The sequence below is a fragment of the Thermobia domestica genome, chromosome 7, assembly GCF_964235325.1.
Source record: "Thermobia domestica chromosome 7, izTheDome1.hap1.1, whole genome shotgun sequence".
NCBI classification, from domain to species: Eukaryota; Metazoa; Arthropoda; class Insecta; order Zygentoma; family Lepismatidae; genus Thermobia; species Thermobia domestica.
The window spans coordinates 85,708,445-85,724,770 of NC_137460.1; the positions used below are offsets into that span (position 1 = coordinate 85,708,445).

At 36.1% G+C, this 16,326-nt stretch overlaps 1 protein-coding gene across 5 annotated transcripts in view; it reads left to right on the forward strand.

Annotated features, from left to right (window-relative positions):
• The window catches only part of LOC145690259 (band 7 protein AGAP004871-like), a 117,256-nt gene that overhangs the window by 86,829 nt on the left and 14,101 nt on the right, over positions 1 to 16,326 (forward strand). For 4 of the 5 annotated variants that reach the window (XM_081764985.1, XM_081764984.1, XM_081764986.1 and 1 more), the window contains 2 exons: positions 10,764 to 10,861; positions 14,792 to 14,953. In XM_081764985.1, coding sequence (XP_081621111.1) covers positions 10,764 to 10,861; positions 14,792 to 14,953 — 260 coding nt within the window. The remainder of the gene's footprint in view (positions 1 to 10,763; positions 10,862 to 14,791; positions 14,954 to 16,326) is intronic. The other variant, XM_081764983.1, reaches the window with a different exon arrangement.

Sequence of the window (16,326 nt, forward strand, 5' to 3'; positions counted from 1 at the left end):
CATACTTGTAACACTGATCCTTCATTTGAGCCAAAAACCAACTATCCTGAACCACACCGACTCACACAAGCGGAGCTTCATGACCTGATCAGAGATTTGGAACTGCCAAAGAATAAAGCTGCGCTCTTAGCGTCTAGGTTAGCGGTGGAACCTTCTGGAGGATACAGTAGGGTATCAACTCTACGCGATCGTCAAAGAGATCTTGCAAAATATTTCTGCTGCACCGATGAATTAGTATTTTGCAGTGATGTTCCAGGTTTGATGCAGAAACTAAAGATTCCGTACAAAGTAGAAGATTGTAGACTGTTTATAGACGCCTCCAAAACAAGCCTTAAGGCTGTGCTCCTGTATCATTGTCCCAATTATTCAGCGTCCAAGAAATTATAAAGAGTAGCTATTTTTATTTCCATAATCATTTCAATGTTTCGTGACTTTTACCTTACAATTTCATTTGTAGCGTTATATGTAACATGTAAATTGTGTAATTACAAGTAAATCTTAGCCAGGAGCACATTTTTATTGTCAGTTTCGTGTTCAGCGCCCAAAAATCAATAATGAATGACCATTTACATTTCTGTAAAAAAAAAAAAAAAAAAAAAAAAATCACTATTCCACAATGTTACATATAAATTTATATAAAAGTCTAGTTTACCCATATGTGTTATATGGTTTGGTAAGATTCACATTACATATTATTTTTTACTCTTGGTGGATGTAATAGTATCCATTTAAGGGCAGTGTGGTGGAGTATATATTTTTTCTTTTTTTTTTTAAAAAAAAATAACTGTTTTGCTTTTTTTTAATTTGAGGTACTTGTTTTTGCAGTTTCGTGTCATGTACGTCTTGTATTGTAGTTTATGTGTAATTTACTATTGCGAGTAGCTTTGTTTTAATAGCAAATTAACATTAATAAGCAGCCGGGTTATAACTTTTTTCTTTTTTAAATGCTTTTTTAAATTGTATTATTTTATATTATAAGGTGAATATAAAGAAAGAATGTGAATAAGTAGAGATCTGCCTCGTGAAAAATGTGTATATTTATAGATGAAAAGGGAGAGAAAATTTAATGAAACTGCGCATACGTTGCACTATTACAGGTAGCGTTATTTCAAGTTACTGTATAAAATATTTTAAGTGTACATTTTTATATCTTTGCATCAGTGTCGAAATTCAATAGCAATGTTGCATAAATATGGGGCATGTCAGCGAATAATACTTTGCTAAATGTTATTGTTAACGGAAATTCATCGCGTACATTTTGTAGCCAGGATTGCTTAGAAAAGAAGGATTCATGCAAAGAGAAGTGTATTATACACGCAAGCTTTTTATTTATTTATTTAACGTCATTTTACCACTGAGGTTATATGATATATTAAATCAAACCTGTATCTTCCATACGTACGTCTTTTACGCGATCAGCATTCTTATTAACGAAATTTAAAGGAAAGCGAAAAAAAAAAATAGCTGTTAAGTGTATCGCTAATGCATATTAAATCAAAGCAATATCTAAAATTCATGTATTTGTGTAGTCATCATTCTTGTTAACGAAATTTAAAAGAAATTAAAAAGATGAATGAATATAGTTGTGAAGTATATCATTAAATTTTTATATAATTTCTTAAGCTAGAAATAAGTATGTTTTATTTCTTTCGTTGTTATTTTTATTTGACTAATTTTACATTACTTTTATGTTGTTATAGGAAGCATGAATATGATGATATGTCGCTTTGGAATGGACCTTGGCGATTAGTAATTACCAACCTAACACCTTACTTGTTGATTCAAAAGTGATATATAACTATTATTTTTTTTAACATTTCTTCCAGCTTGTAGCTGAATATTAATATACAGTTTACGTAGAAGACTATAAGCTTGTATTTATTTATTGTTTATTTACAGGTAGTAGAGATAGAAAGTATTTAAGCACACTAGTACTTATTAATGCTTTCAGCATGAAGTAGAAGTTCTGAGCTTCCTACGTAGCATGTAGAGTATAACTTTGTGCGCATATAAAAGCTGTAACAATAAGACGAAGATTTGTATTGTTCTAAAATTATTTTTTTTAGAAAATAGTAATTAATTTAACTTCAACATTACAGTAAATTAATATTAGTTTAAAGTGCAAATTTTCGGTGAATAAAATAACTAAATAGATGTAAAGAAACTGTCGTATTAAAGTTACTTAAAGTATGTATCTCGGGAAGTTTTTTCAGAATTGTTTTGTTGTACGAGCAGTGCGTAATTGCTAAAACTATCTAGATATGACTTAAGGTTGTAAATGAGCAGGTTCTACCTCAATTCTAGTGAGTTTTATTCTGAACTTGCTCAATTTGTATAAAATCAGTTCGAGTTGAATGAAGTAAAAAAAAAAAAAAAAAAAAAAAAAAAAAAAAAAAAAAAAAAACTTCAAAGCCTAACCACTTTTAATGTGAACCTCAACTTGAGTTTGAAGTCTCTCTCTTCACATATGTAGTAGGTTATTTTGAGGTTTGCTTTTCGGTCTTCCGAGAAAAAAAGGATCTTTTCAATATTAAGGGAATGCAAAGTGGAATAAGGAATTATACTATAAAGTCTCGCAACCCTTTGTAATAATAATACAGTTGGATGTTAATGTAAATAACTCAAGGAAAATCACTATACTATAGTTGTAAAATCTACATTTATATTCGCGAACATAGTGTTAAACGTGGTGGAGTGGTAGACTTTAGCATAGGCAAAGCTTGATAATAAACTATAGAAATTCTTAAAATGACTTTACAATTGAAATATATATATACATGTACATAAACTCCTCAGTCACTCTCCAATCAGTTACAAATAAACAGCACCCCGCAAATACGATGCACATCAGCAATTAATAAGATTTGTGGGAAATGGGGAATTAAACAAATAACAAGGGCAGCGAAACACAGTTATGTTTGTGAATCTAACACTTTTCACGTAGACTTTCTCGAGATGTTTTTTTTAGTGTTTACAGTTTAGGATATATGAAAAGACAGTAAAACAATAAAATCGTTATTCATAAGAAAATATAAGTGTATAGAAGTTTTCTACACCACTGTTCAGTTTTATTTGATAACAACAATACGGAATTATATTATAATGAGCTCTTAATGTTTTCGGTTTCTTTAAATGAAAATCAGGTTCATACGTTTCTGTTAGTATTCATATTATAATGAACACTCAGGTATGCTGTTCTTAACGATATAACGTAAACAGTCCAATTGTGTGTTTGCGCCATATTGGCAATCACGGAATCTCCCTCCCTCTCTCTCTCTTTCTCCCCCCCCCCTTTCGGATTTGAGATTTTTGTGTCATATGAAACAAATACAAGAATAGTCTGTAGAGAAATGGGAAGGCTTGTTAATTTCTATTTTTCCTATTTTCAGAAAAGTAAGACGAGAACATGAATGTATTTTTATATTCAAATAAATAAATAACACTCTATTCCATTTTAAAGCTTGATTCTAATGCATTTTAATGCTTGATTTAAAGCCCATTAACAGTAAGCTTCTAATGCAATAAATATTTCTTGAATATTGATAGAAAGAGGTAAACAGCCTGAGTAATGATGGTTTAAATATTAATTTGTTTGACGACTAATTGTAGTTTTGATGCAAAGAGTTCTAGGAATTTGAAAATTGTAATTACAAGAATATATCAATTTTTACTTATTTTATTTCTCACAAGGGACATGTTTCGGTTCGAACGCGAGGATCAATATAAAACTTGGTAGACATATACAGTACTAAGTAGTGACCACTGTAGGGAGAGTCATTCCCGTGTAAAATTCGTTTTCCGCCGACAGCGCCATCTATCCTTCGAAACACTAGCAGTTAGATTCCGCGTTGTAGGCGCTGAGTGAAGATCAGTCATGTGCGTTAGTGTGTGGTAGTAAGCTCCAATTAGTGTTAGGTGTGGTAGGGTGTGTGCAAAAATGGGACGGGCTGTTGGCATTAACCGCCTTCATGTAGTCGAACTGTAGAAGGCAGACTAACGCGCAAATTTAAGGATCAGACGTCAGTTGGAGTGAAAGATGAGTCATTTGCGACATTCTTGTGCAATGTGATTATCAGTGAGTACGAAAATGAATTAGAAATGATACGCACATCGACACTCTACAGATATTATGAATTGTTCGTGATATAATTCTTGCTTGTTTCTAAAGATTTTCAATGAAAGTCGGCGGCATTTTGAACTCCGATTAGCCAACTTCTTTTGCCGCTTGGAAAGCCCAGCACTGGAAATGCCGGTAATGTACTGATACACCATTCTCTCTGATGACTTCACATTTTAGTGTTAGGAGTTTGATTTCCCGATCCACTTTGAATGAAGCAAAGTTCGTAAACAGCACGTATCCATTATCCAAATATTTTTGCAGCTATTGAACGAAATAAGTTTCTTATGTCGTTCCAGAAGCTTCCTATACGAGTTGTATCCTCCTTCATGATAATCTTTGTAGATACTCCGGATTTTCTCTTCCGTAAACTGCAAAAAAATCTGTACTTTCAGTTTTCGTGCTGGAGAGATGTCGTATTCGCTTTGACTACTGTCTTGTTCCCGCTATGGAATACTGTCTTATTCCCGTTCTGAACTGCTATCATAGATGTCTTCCTGTGCCCTGCCATTTTCTTCATAATATCCGTAGAGTGTCGATTTTTGTATATCATTTCTAATTCATTTTCGTACTCACTGATACTTAAAGTGCACAAAATGTCTCAAATGACTCATTTTCCGTTCCAACTGACGTTTGAACCATAATTTTGCGCCTTAGTTTGCTTTTTCTAACAGTTCAACTACAGGAAAAGGAGTTAACGCCAACAGCCCGCACCATTTTTCAACACTGTCTACCACACCTAATACTAATTGGAGCTTACTACCACACACTGCGTACCTAACTGATCTTCACTCAGCGCCTACAACGCGGAATCTAACTGCTAGTGTTTCGAAGGATAGGTGGCGCTGTCGGCGGAAAACGAATTTTACACGGGAATGACTCCCCCTACAGTGGTCACTACTTAGTCGTGTATATGTCTACCAAGTTTTATATTGATCCTCGCGTTCGAACCGAAACATATCCCTTGTCAGTTATTTTTTATACGTTAAATTAACTTACGTATCATATTGGAATTTTCATCTAGAATATTAAGATCTGTGATGAATAGGGTGTGTGTGTGGCTTACTGAGTGCGCATGTGTAGGCTTAGTTGAGAAAGTTATTGTAACCTGACAGTATTCAGGTATTAGTGTTGCTAGTGTTGATAGAATGTTATAATCGTTCAATCTCAAGTATTATAATTGTTGTTCAGGTAAAGTTAATCAGCAGCGAATGTATGTGTCCGGCCGGATGGCACAAGATCTCAAAAACTATTTGATGGATCACCATCAATTTTGACCAGGATGTACAGGGGGAAAAAAAGGTAGGAATATAATTTGTTGATGGAGGTTATATTCAAACCGGAAAAGATAGAAAATAATCATTTCCGGTTTTAACATTGATCTTACAGAGCAAAAATGGTAATAAATAGCGAAAAGGGGTTTCCTAAAGACACTTCATCTCCATCCTTATAATTCTACTAAAACCTGAAATGATAGAAATCTGAATTTTAAATATAATAAAAATTAGTAGACATGGCAACACTGAAGCTTTTGTATGAGGAGTAAAGGGATCAGAGTAAATGCATTATTGAGAAGAGACCAGAAGCGGTGTGCAATTTAAATTATACTGCCGCCTCCAGACTCCTCTCAAATGCATAATAGAGTAGAGAGAAATGCAGAAAACTGTTGATGGGCAGACGTCAGCAGGTGAACTTCCATTGTCAAACCGTTAAAAAATTAAAACTCCAATTATCACTTTGTGAGTGTACACAGTGACAAACCAAACTCCTTCACGTGATATGCATTGTGACGTTGCTAGTTGTAATAAGTAATAATTGAAAATAAGTAAGACGATTATTTTAAGCGACTCATCCGTAGAAATAAGGAGGTACTTGAAAAAGGTAACGGGCTCCGGTCAAGAATTATCGATGTGCTGACTACGCGTCCCCCAATTAAAAATCACCGGCCTATTGGCATAAGGATTCGGTTTTGTGTCAGAAACTTACATTTTTTTAAATATATATGTGTATTGAGAGAGAACACTCATGGAGTTACCACACAGTTTATAGGAAGGAAGTGAGTTCATGCTTTCTCCTACATTTTCCGAACACTTAAGTTAAAATTGAAAATAGGGAAGTCTTGCGTTCTGTGTCTTTGTAAGATAATTGTCTGATGTCTGCATTATAATTCAAGAGGCATATTATTTTCTTAATTTTTTTCACACTAACTAACGAAAAATAATTGTACATATATATAATATAAACTTTCACTTGTAATTTCTTTTGTAATATTTCTGTCTTAATTTTCCTTGTCATTTGGTTATTATGTTGAGAAAACTTTAGGTATCGAACTCAACCAGAATGAAACCTAGTGAAATTAACAGTACTCAGCAAAAATTTTGTAGAAATATATAACATTAGGTATCCAACCATCGTCAAGTACAGAAAGATATAGTGACAAAAGTCAAAGTGTTATACTTTTATCATTTGCAGACATCGAAATCTACGACGTTGTATCTTGAGGATAAAGTACATGCGTAAAGATAAGTTGGATAGAAGTTTAGCGTCCTTTTCCAGGACCGAGGTTATATGAGATGAGATCTATTGTTTGTGGAGTTGGATCCGAATTATCGCTTGGGTTTGAGTGGTCCCGGGTTCAATTGCCGGTGGTGACGCTCGGTCAAAAAGTGTAAAAACCTTTCAAGCCAGCTGTCCTGATTAAGGTTTTTCTGGGTTTTCCTCATTCACACCAGGCAAATGCTGCCGGGATGGTACCCAATATACATGTCCCAGACGCTTCAATCCTTTCTTCTTTCCTTTTCCTTGGATAGTGTGATCGCCAAGAGACGTCATCCGTCATGCATGACGGGCTAACATGACCGTAGATGCCGAAAGCCCAGAAATCTAATTCCTAATCCACTGCTCGGGTTTGTATTCGAGGTGAGCAACCCTTAAGAAAATCATACTCAGAAAACTTGCGCATTAGCCACTTAGCCACAAATAAGTACTAGTGTTTGAATAGTTTACATGGTGTTGATTAATGTTCAAAATGTTTATTTTTACAGTCCAACATTATGAGCTATGTCTAAGAGACAGCACAAACATGCAGCAAGGGTCAAATCCTTTATATTTCTTAATCCATGAGTACACATTTACATTTCCTGCTAAAAGTGCGTAAAATTTTCTTTTTGTATCTTCGTTTCCCTTGTTTTCCAAATCGAAAACAACATTCACTACTGTAAATCAACATGTATGTAGTTTTCCAAGGTTCGTACTGAGTTTGAAAGATGGAGAAGGTCAGGAAAATTAAAATGAGTTAGAGTGATGCTTTAAAATACGAGGTGGTTCAATAATTATTGTTCCTGACCTATAAGCAGTATTATTTTTCCAAAAAGTCTCCTTTCATAGTAATGCACTTCTTCCACCTATGCAGTAAAGCCACTATGCCAGCTTCAAAGAAAGTCTCTGGCTGAAGCATGAGCCATTCCTTCACAGCTTCAATAACAGCTGCATTTGAGTGAAACTTCTTCCCCTTGAGGTGCTCCTTCAACTTTGGGAACAAATGGGGCGAGGTCGGGTGAGTAGGGAGTATGTTCCAACACATCAAAACCAGCAGCATGGATTGCGGCACCAGTAAGATGGCTTTTCTGGGCCGGAGCATTATCTTAGTGGAACAGCATTGTTCGCCGCAACATTCCGCGCCGTTTTTCCTTGATTGCTTCGCGTAACTTAGGAATTAGGGATGCATAATAGGCCCCCGTGATAGTGTGTCCAACCTCCAGGTAGTCAATAAGGAGCACACTCTTTGCATCCCAAAAAATTGTGGCCATAACCTTGCGTGCTGATGCTTGCATCTTGAACTTGCGTGGGGGAGGCGAACTGCTGTGCCGCCACTCTATGCTCTGTCGTTTAGACTCGGGATCATAGTGGTGGAGCCACGTCTCATCCACTGTCACAGATCTGTTTCAGGTCTGCCCCCATAACCTCCAAACCAGCCCTTGAACATCGAACTCTGTCTTTCTGATTTTCACGAGATAACATTTTGTGTACCCTCGCGCTGACACCTTTCTGAATCCCAAGTGTTCATGCACAATGGTTTCCACTGAGCCTACAGAGATGTGCATGATGTCTGCTAACTGTTGCACCGTGATTCGTCTGTCTGCTATAATCGTAACATGCACAGCCCAATGTTTTCTGGGGTGCATGCTGTTGTTGGAGGACCAGCACCAGGGGCCTGTTGATAGCTTTCCCTGCTGCAACAGAAGTCGCGGCACTAGTTCTTTACCACCTGGTAGGAAGGAACCCCATCACCCAACACACTAATCATGTCCTCATGAATCTCCTTTGGGTTTAATCCCTTTTTCTGGAGGTACTTGATGACAGTTCGTTGTTCGGTTTTCTCCATTTTTCAAGCTAGGTGCCACCTCTCACACCTGAAACGACAAAAAAGAATATTAATATAGCAGCTATGGTTCTGAAATTTAGCATATATGCATCTAAGACATTAAGCTACAATATCCCCATCAGCCATCCCAGCTCAAGTATTTTAAATATGCCGGGGTCAGTACCCTCCCTCGTATACTGAGTGAAGGTAATTGATTTATTTCACAGAAGAATCAGGAAAAATGTTATCAGATTGCACTAAAGTATGCATAATTCCTATTACTCAGGTGAGTTAATAATCAATACAACTGCTCACAGAAGATATGAAGAACATCTCAAAAGAGACAATGCAGATTCAAAACGAAGATAAACAGATTGTGAAATGATAATCATCTGTAGAAACAAGCTTGAGAAGCACCAAAAGGTGTTAAAACTTCAACCTTAGAAAGAAGAACAAATTAAATAAAGAATTTAGATGCTACAGAAGAAGAAATTAAATTAGGTTTGTTTTTTGTAGATAATCAAACGGATAGGCCAAGTCAAATTATGAAATGTGTGTGTACTTATTTATGTTTGAGTGTATTCACATTGGCGAGATAATTATTAACATATAGTGATTGTTTATTACTAATCTATTATTGTATTCCAAATACAGAAAGGAGCTCCTTTGTGACTTAAGCAGTTAGCGTACGCGACTTTGGCGTGGGAGAACCCAGGTTCGATTGCCGGCAGGAGCTCATATGGTTCGGATCTCACGTTAAGCTATAGGTCCACGTCTCATAGGCTTCGTTGCTAAAAGGGACGATAAACTTGTAATCAAATCAAATTAAACTAAATTCAGGACTCATAAGAATTTGCAGTAAGACAGTAACCCTATACATTATTTAAAAAATAAGAAGGAAAGCTTTGGACGGCTGTGAGGGTAGTAGAGTTCGATAACTACTAGTAATGTTTTTGGTGTTGCGGATCAGAAAAATTTACTTAGTGATGGAAAGTCAGGAAAGTCAATATTAAAATTTCAGTGTGAATTGTGTTGTCTCAAAACTTTGTTCAGTTAGCATATGGACCACTCTCAACATTAACTATAAAATTGAACTTATTATGCCTATATATTTATCGTACAAATTTTTTTAAGAACTCTTTCGTTCACTTCATCATTTCCAATATACGGAGAAAAATTAACGCCAAGAATTCACATACCTAATAGTAAACATTAAATTCACTGAAATTGTAGCTTTTTTTAAAATAAGAAAATGCCAGTAAGAGTATAACCACTTTCTGAAAAGCACTCACATTGTCGAAAACTGTAACTCCTAGTTAACATTATGAAGCAAAGGAAATCCGGTAAGAATCGGAATAATATTATCAACAGTTTCCCTGAAAAATGTAAGTTATCTTGGAGTGTTTCACAACTTGCTTTTCCGAAAAAGTGAATGCTCAAAGATCTTCTCTTATGACAACTAGATGTAGGGAAATGTTAAGTACAACGCTTACTGCATAACTGCTTGATGGTGAATGAATGCTTATCGTTGTTCTTTTTTAGTTACGTGATTGTAAAGTTTGTGTTCCAGTTTTCGATACTTGAAATGCTTCTCAAACAGTATAGCTGATATACTCTGTTTTGTTATGAATACAGAACAGAAGAATTCTTGAAATTTTTTACAGGATTAATATATATACTTGTATAATAATAAATCCAGTTTTTATTAGTGAGTTAATAATAATGTAACAGACATTTTTCTTATTACTCTACATTATTTTATTGAAATTTAGGTGAACTTCAGCATAAAAGGTCGAAGCATGTCGCAAATGATACTTCGTAACTTTCACGTTTGTTCCTTTTATTATTTCTTTCATACTCGACAGAGTTTAAGCTGGGCACCTAATGTTATATATCTCGTTGGAAATATTTCTCCGAGACTGTCGATTCCACTAGATTTTATTGTGGATGAATTTTGACACCGGAAATTGTTATATTCCTTTTGAATGTGAATCTATATATTAAAATAAACTTTCATGTTCAAAATCTCGTTACTAGAATTAAAACCTGCGTATCTTACGTCATATTGTTACAGCTTTGTTCTGAGATTTGAATGTACTGTACTATTTTTAATTTTGTGGTGGAAGCAGATGATGTCGTTATGAATGTACACTTGGGACTGTTTCTTTCTTGATGACACAGTTTTTTTTCAGACACTATCTGCTTCTGTTTCTTCTTCTTTCTTCTTCTTAATCCTTTGTTTTTGATTGCTGATTGTATATTTGTGTTTTTTGTTGAGAACAGGTGCTTACTAAAGACAGTGTGACTGTTACTGTTGATGCCGTTGTGTACTACAAAATTCAGGAACCACTCAGTGCTATTGTAAGAGTCAATAACTACAGGTAATACCCATAATACTATTATTTTTCTCTTATCTTTCGTATTATTTCGTACGTATAATGACGGCTCTTGAGGGAAGTTATTGGTAAAAATTAAACTTTTATCACTAAAAGCTAAGGGAAAAAATCTGTACTTAATGTACTAATTGTTGTATGCAAGGATTAGGACGTTTATTGTTTTATTCTCTTAATTTGCAGCGATAAAATTCGATGTTTATCAATTTGACTCCCTTCAAGAACTATCACTTTTCATGTTCTAAGATAGTATCAGGAAAAATTGCAGAGGAAGGTGGAGTACAAGATCTAGAGCTAATACACTTTTACGCAAAAATTTTCTTCTTGTGGAGTATAAAATTATTATTTTAACACAGAAATTAAACACTAGACGAAAAGCAAATGAAATTTTAATGTTTTAATTAAACTAAATAAAATATTTCCTCAGAACTACAGTGCCTTAAAAAAATAAACGGCACCTCCAGAAAACTGTAAATATAAAAATACACTCCAAAGTCCATTCAGAAAATCTAAAGGAACTGAATTATCGATGGCCAGGTGTTTGAATATCAATCTACCGTAATAATATACATAGCATGTACAAATGTCAAATGAAATTTTCGTAACAATATACGAAAATGATATTTTTTTACCCTGATGTTTTAATTTATTTTTACCTATAATGTATTTGATTATAATACTTACTAGGTAAGAAAACAATGAAACATGAAATCTTTGAGTTTTACGTCCCACGGTTATGCCGGTTAGGCTAAAGGAGACGGTGATGATGAGTAATGAATGAAATGGTGGAATGAAGAAAGTGGGAGGAAACGGGAGAACCCACGCACACGGTGTTTGTCCACCACAAAGTTCACTTGGCGGGGGCTGGGATCAAACCCGGGACCCCAAGCACCAGAGGTGAACTCTCTACCACTGAGCCACCGCGGCCCCAAGAAAACAATGAATCTGCAAGCATGTAAATTAGGATATTCCTTGCGAACTTCTATCGTAGAAAACTTTTTTTGGTAACGCGTTGTTTGCTTGCCGAAAACTACAACACATACAAAGGAGTGGATCATTCCTTTGCTATAGATAGTTCATTTCCTGAAAATTTTAAAAATATGATATAAACATATTCCATAGTTGAAGTCGCGATATATATATATATATATATATATATATATATATATATATATATATATAAGTGTAGATAAGTAATAGCACGGAATAATTTTAGCCTGTCGGAATGAGGTTTTTGAGTATGAGTGTATTAGTGGTGTGACACATATTGAGGTATGAGTGTGGGTAGTGTGGGTATAACAGTGACAGCTTCAACTGTCAGCAAAGATTCTTTCATAAACGTGAATTTTGTGTGATCCTGTATACTGTCTATGTGATATTGCATGTTTACTAACGCTTTGTATTGCATATACAGTAGACTCTCGACTATCCAACCTAGTTTCAAAAATGAAAAAAGAAAGAAACTAGAAAGGAGGCTTCATTTCTGAAATATTGAATTGGTTAGAAGGCGGAGTGATCGGTAGATCTCGTAAAATTATATAAGGTACTGGTATTAACTCAAAATCACGAATTTTGAGCTACACCTGTTGGTCATTCTAACGACGATTTGTGTAATCATTTTTCAATGAACAAACAAGCTTAAATCATTTATTTAAGAATTAAGCCTACGTTTTAGGTTAGTGTTTCGTTTATTTTAAAATTGTATGTTTGTACAATGCACGTCATTCTACGTCTCCTGTAGTTAAATTAAATATTATAAAATAAAGATAAAATGTATACAATATTTTTATTCTTGGACTCACTTTTTCTGTACTAAATTTTTAAAATACACGTACAGTACATAACAGATGTTTATAAAATGCTGACCTATACTGAAGTTTTAAAATACGAATAAGAGTGGGTTTTGGTATAAAAAGTGTGTTTTCAGTGGTATGAGTGGAGCATGAAGTGACGTTGTTACCCTTCAGTCACATTAGACCAAATAGTCCGGAGTCTACTGTATTATTGTGTGTTTGGTCGAACTGTTTTGAACTGAAGTTAGCGGGGGCCTGATGAATGGCTAAATAATACCTTTATGATTAAGTTTGGCTTTTGATAAAGGTACATGATTTAGCACAAGATATGCCCTCTTTGTTTAAATTCTTTGTTTCTCCTAAACGTGCACAAACAAGACAGCCGACTTTATAGTTTTACCCAAGAGGCCAGAAGACGTATGAAAAGGTTACAGGCATTCTTAAACGTTGCTTAATATAAAGTAACGAGAAAAGTTCTTCCTGTTTTTGACTTCCCATAATCGTGCTCTCACAGAGAGGAAACGAAATGATGCACATGCCTGCCAAGCGATCAGGAATTAACTATCGACCTTCATACAGGCACGTTGCGCATGTACAACATTCATAGCTCGCGTAGTGTCGAAGAGAAATGGAGGTACCGAAGCAGCTTGTTCGCGTGTGTTTGTTTTATGATTTTAAATGTGGTTCTGTCAGATCCTGCATATGCCAAACATTTGGCGAGAGTGCCGTGAACGAACGCACTGCCAGGCATTTTTTCCTACAAATTCCGTTCGGGAGATGTGAGCCTTTCGGATGAGCCTCGCAATGGACAACCACGTGTGTTGGATGGCGAGGCCCTAGGAACAGCTATTGAGGAGGACAGTGCTCTAACGTGTGATGAGCTTGCAGAAAGGTTCCTTGTTTCCGCTGAAAAAGTCAGACTGCACGGGCATGAAATAGGGAAGTTCAAGTTAAGCATGTGGGTACTTCATACATTGTCAACAGCCAACAAGGAATAACGAGTGACAACCTGTTTGTCTTTGCTAACTCGGCGTCTGAACACAGCCATTTTTCGTCGCTTACTCACTGGTTACGAAAAGTGGGTCCTTTCTGATACCCCCAGGCGTATCAGACATAGGCTGTCGCCACGTGATATTGTTCTTCACAACTCTAGGCCACCTCTTCACCTACGAAAAGTTGTGGTCTCTGTATGGTTGAATTGTCGGCAAGTGGTGCATTACGAGCTCCTTCCACCTGATGAGACCATCACTACTGGCCTCTACCTTTAGCAGTTGCAAAGGATGCACCGTACATTGGTACAGAAGGAACCGGCATTGGTGAATCGCAAGGGTGCGCTGTTTCTGCACGACAATGCAAAGCTACATGTGGCAAAAAGGACCCGGGAGATCCTTCGACAACGTAACTGAGAGACACTGTGCCATGCACCATATTCATTGGACCTTACGCCAACAGATTGCCACCTGTTTCATTCTTTTGACAACCACCTCCGTAGGAGATCTTTCGCTAATGAGGAACGCAGTCACAGATTTCCTTGCATCCACGACGGCCGAGTTTTATCACCGGAGTATTGTGCAGGTGCAGAAACATTGGCAAAGGGTGTGTATACTGATGGAGGTAACTTCTAAACCTGAAGGTACCAATCGTTCATTGTATTGCTCTTTGTTTATCACTGCTCTAAAACTTTTTATGGTTACCTTGTACAACCTAATTAGTGAATTCTTGGTACCTGAATGACTCGGTTGAATCTGAGGGTGGTTTGCCCTTACTGCAGAAAGAGAGTACACCTTCCTCCCTTCAATGAGCGTGCAAGAACAGAAACTCTTGCTCTGTTCTTTAAAAAAGTGCAAGGGCCCTGTTATTGATTTCGGTTACTTCATTTAACATGCAACTTCCAAGAAATTGTAATGAACTTAAGATTTTTTTTAATACTCGATAATTCCTGCTTTCAGGTAATTCACAATTATGTTACCTTCGTACTAGAATAAGGAAATCGGAAAATTAAAATATATATAAACACGATTACCATGGTTATCTAACCATCCTTCCTACAATTATATTGTCACTTGTGTCGTTTGTATCAATCGATAATAAATGTATTTTTAACATTTCTTGTTTTTGTTTGTAGCCATTCCACCCGCTTGCTAGCAGCAACAACTTTGAGAAATGTGCTTGGAACCCGAAATTTGGCCGAAATCCTCTCAGAAAGAGAGGCCATTTCTCATACAATGCAAGCATCTTTAGATGAAGCTACTGATCCATGGGGAGTTAAAGTTGAACGTGTGGAAATGTAAGTAAAATTGTTGAATTAATAAATTGTCACTAAAATAATTCAGTGTGGCTATAGAGCATAAGAAACATAGATATGCTTATCTTACAGTAAAATTATTTCTTCTACTGAATAACAGTATCTTAGCATGTGACTGAATTTTTGCATACGATGATATAAGCCTGTTTCTCGTTGTTGGAGAAGGAGAATCGAAGTTATGGTCACCATAGGAATACAAGGGTCAGTAAGTTTGATTATACTATTGTCGAACTACATTGATTAAAATTAAAATGCAGATAAAACCGAGTAGGGCAGTAACTACTTTTTTGTCAGTTCGTATTTAAAGAATAATGGTAAATAGTGAAGAACTGTTGTAGTATAAAAGTATTACTTATAGATTGTACAATATCTGTCTCAGTTTACTGCACACCTATCTATTATTGATTTTGTAGATTCAACATTTTAACATTGCTAATTTATGTAATTCCAAAAACACTACGATATATATTTCTTCGCTTGTTTCTTTCACTGAGTGCGTTTGCTTGTTTATCAAATGATTTGCTGCAAGTATTTTCCAAAAAACAATCTTTGATAGTAAGAAAACAAAGCCATCTATTGTTTAATAAGTCCGAAAATAACATCTTGTCTGACTGCTGTTCGGTGGGACAGTATAGAAATAGTGAGTTGTTGTGACTGAAATATCTTACGTCCTCGACCAATTGATGACCGAGATCATGCGTTTTATTACATGATCAGAAAATAGATTGAGGTGCTAAATCAGTCAAAAGGCAATGTATTGATGAATAGGTTCTTATGAAGATGTACCTTGGAGAACACACAGTTGCGAGTGATTTTCCTTTATAGAGTTCAAGGGACATTCTGCATGGGATGAAAAACGTCTATCGTGCATTTGAGCCAGGAGTGATGAACGAAAATCATACGCCGTTGGTTTGTGAAATTTCGTGCCGAAGACAGCAGATCAACCGACTAACAACGTGTACTGATAAACTTCTCAGGAACATAGTGGCGGTGGGCCGTCCGAGAAATGTTCATGCAATTGCAGACGAGTTACATATACGTGAAGTCCGGTAAAATTAATTCCGTCCAGTCGGTAATGTGATAAAGTTGAAGTAATGGGTGTGCCACATGAGTTGACACCGGTCAACAAGGATCACCGTCTGGAGGTGTGAAACACCGTCTGCAGACGGTAGTGTTGCTGGTATTATAGTCTATGGTAGGGAGACCCATCATGTATTTCTCCGTCGAGCAAGACCATCGTTGCGGATCCATACATGATGTCAGGGCCGGCCTTAAGCCGATTGGACCGATTGCTCCCAACCGGGCCCCGCGCTAGTGCCCTTTACTCTACTCTCTAGTGCAGTTTTAACAGCATA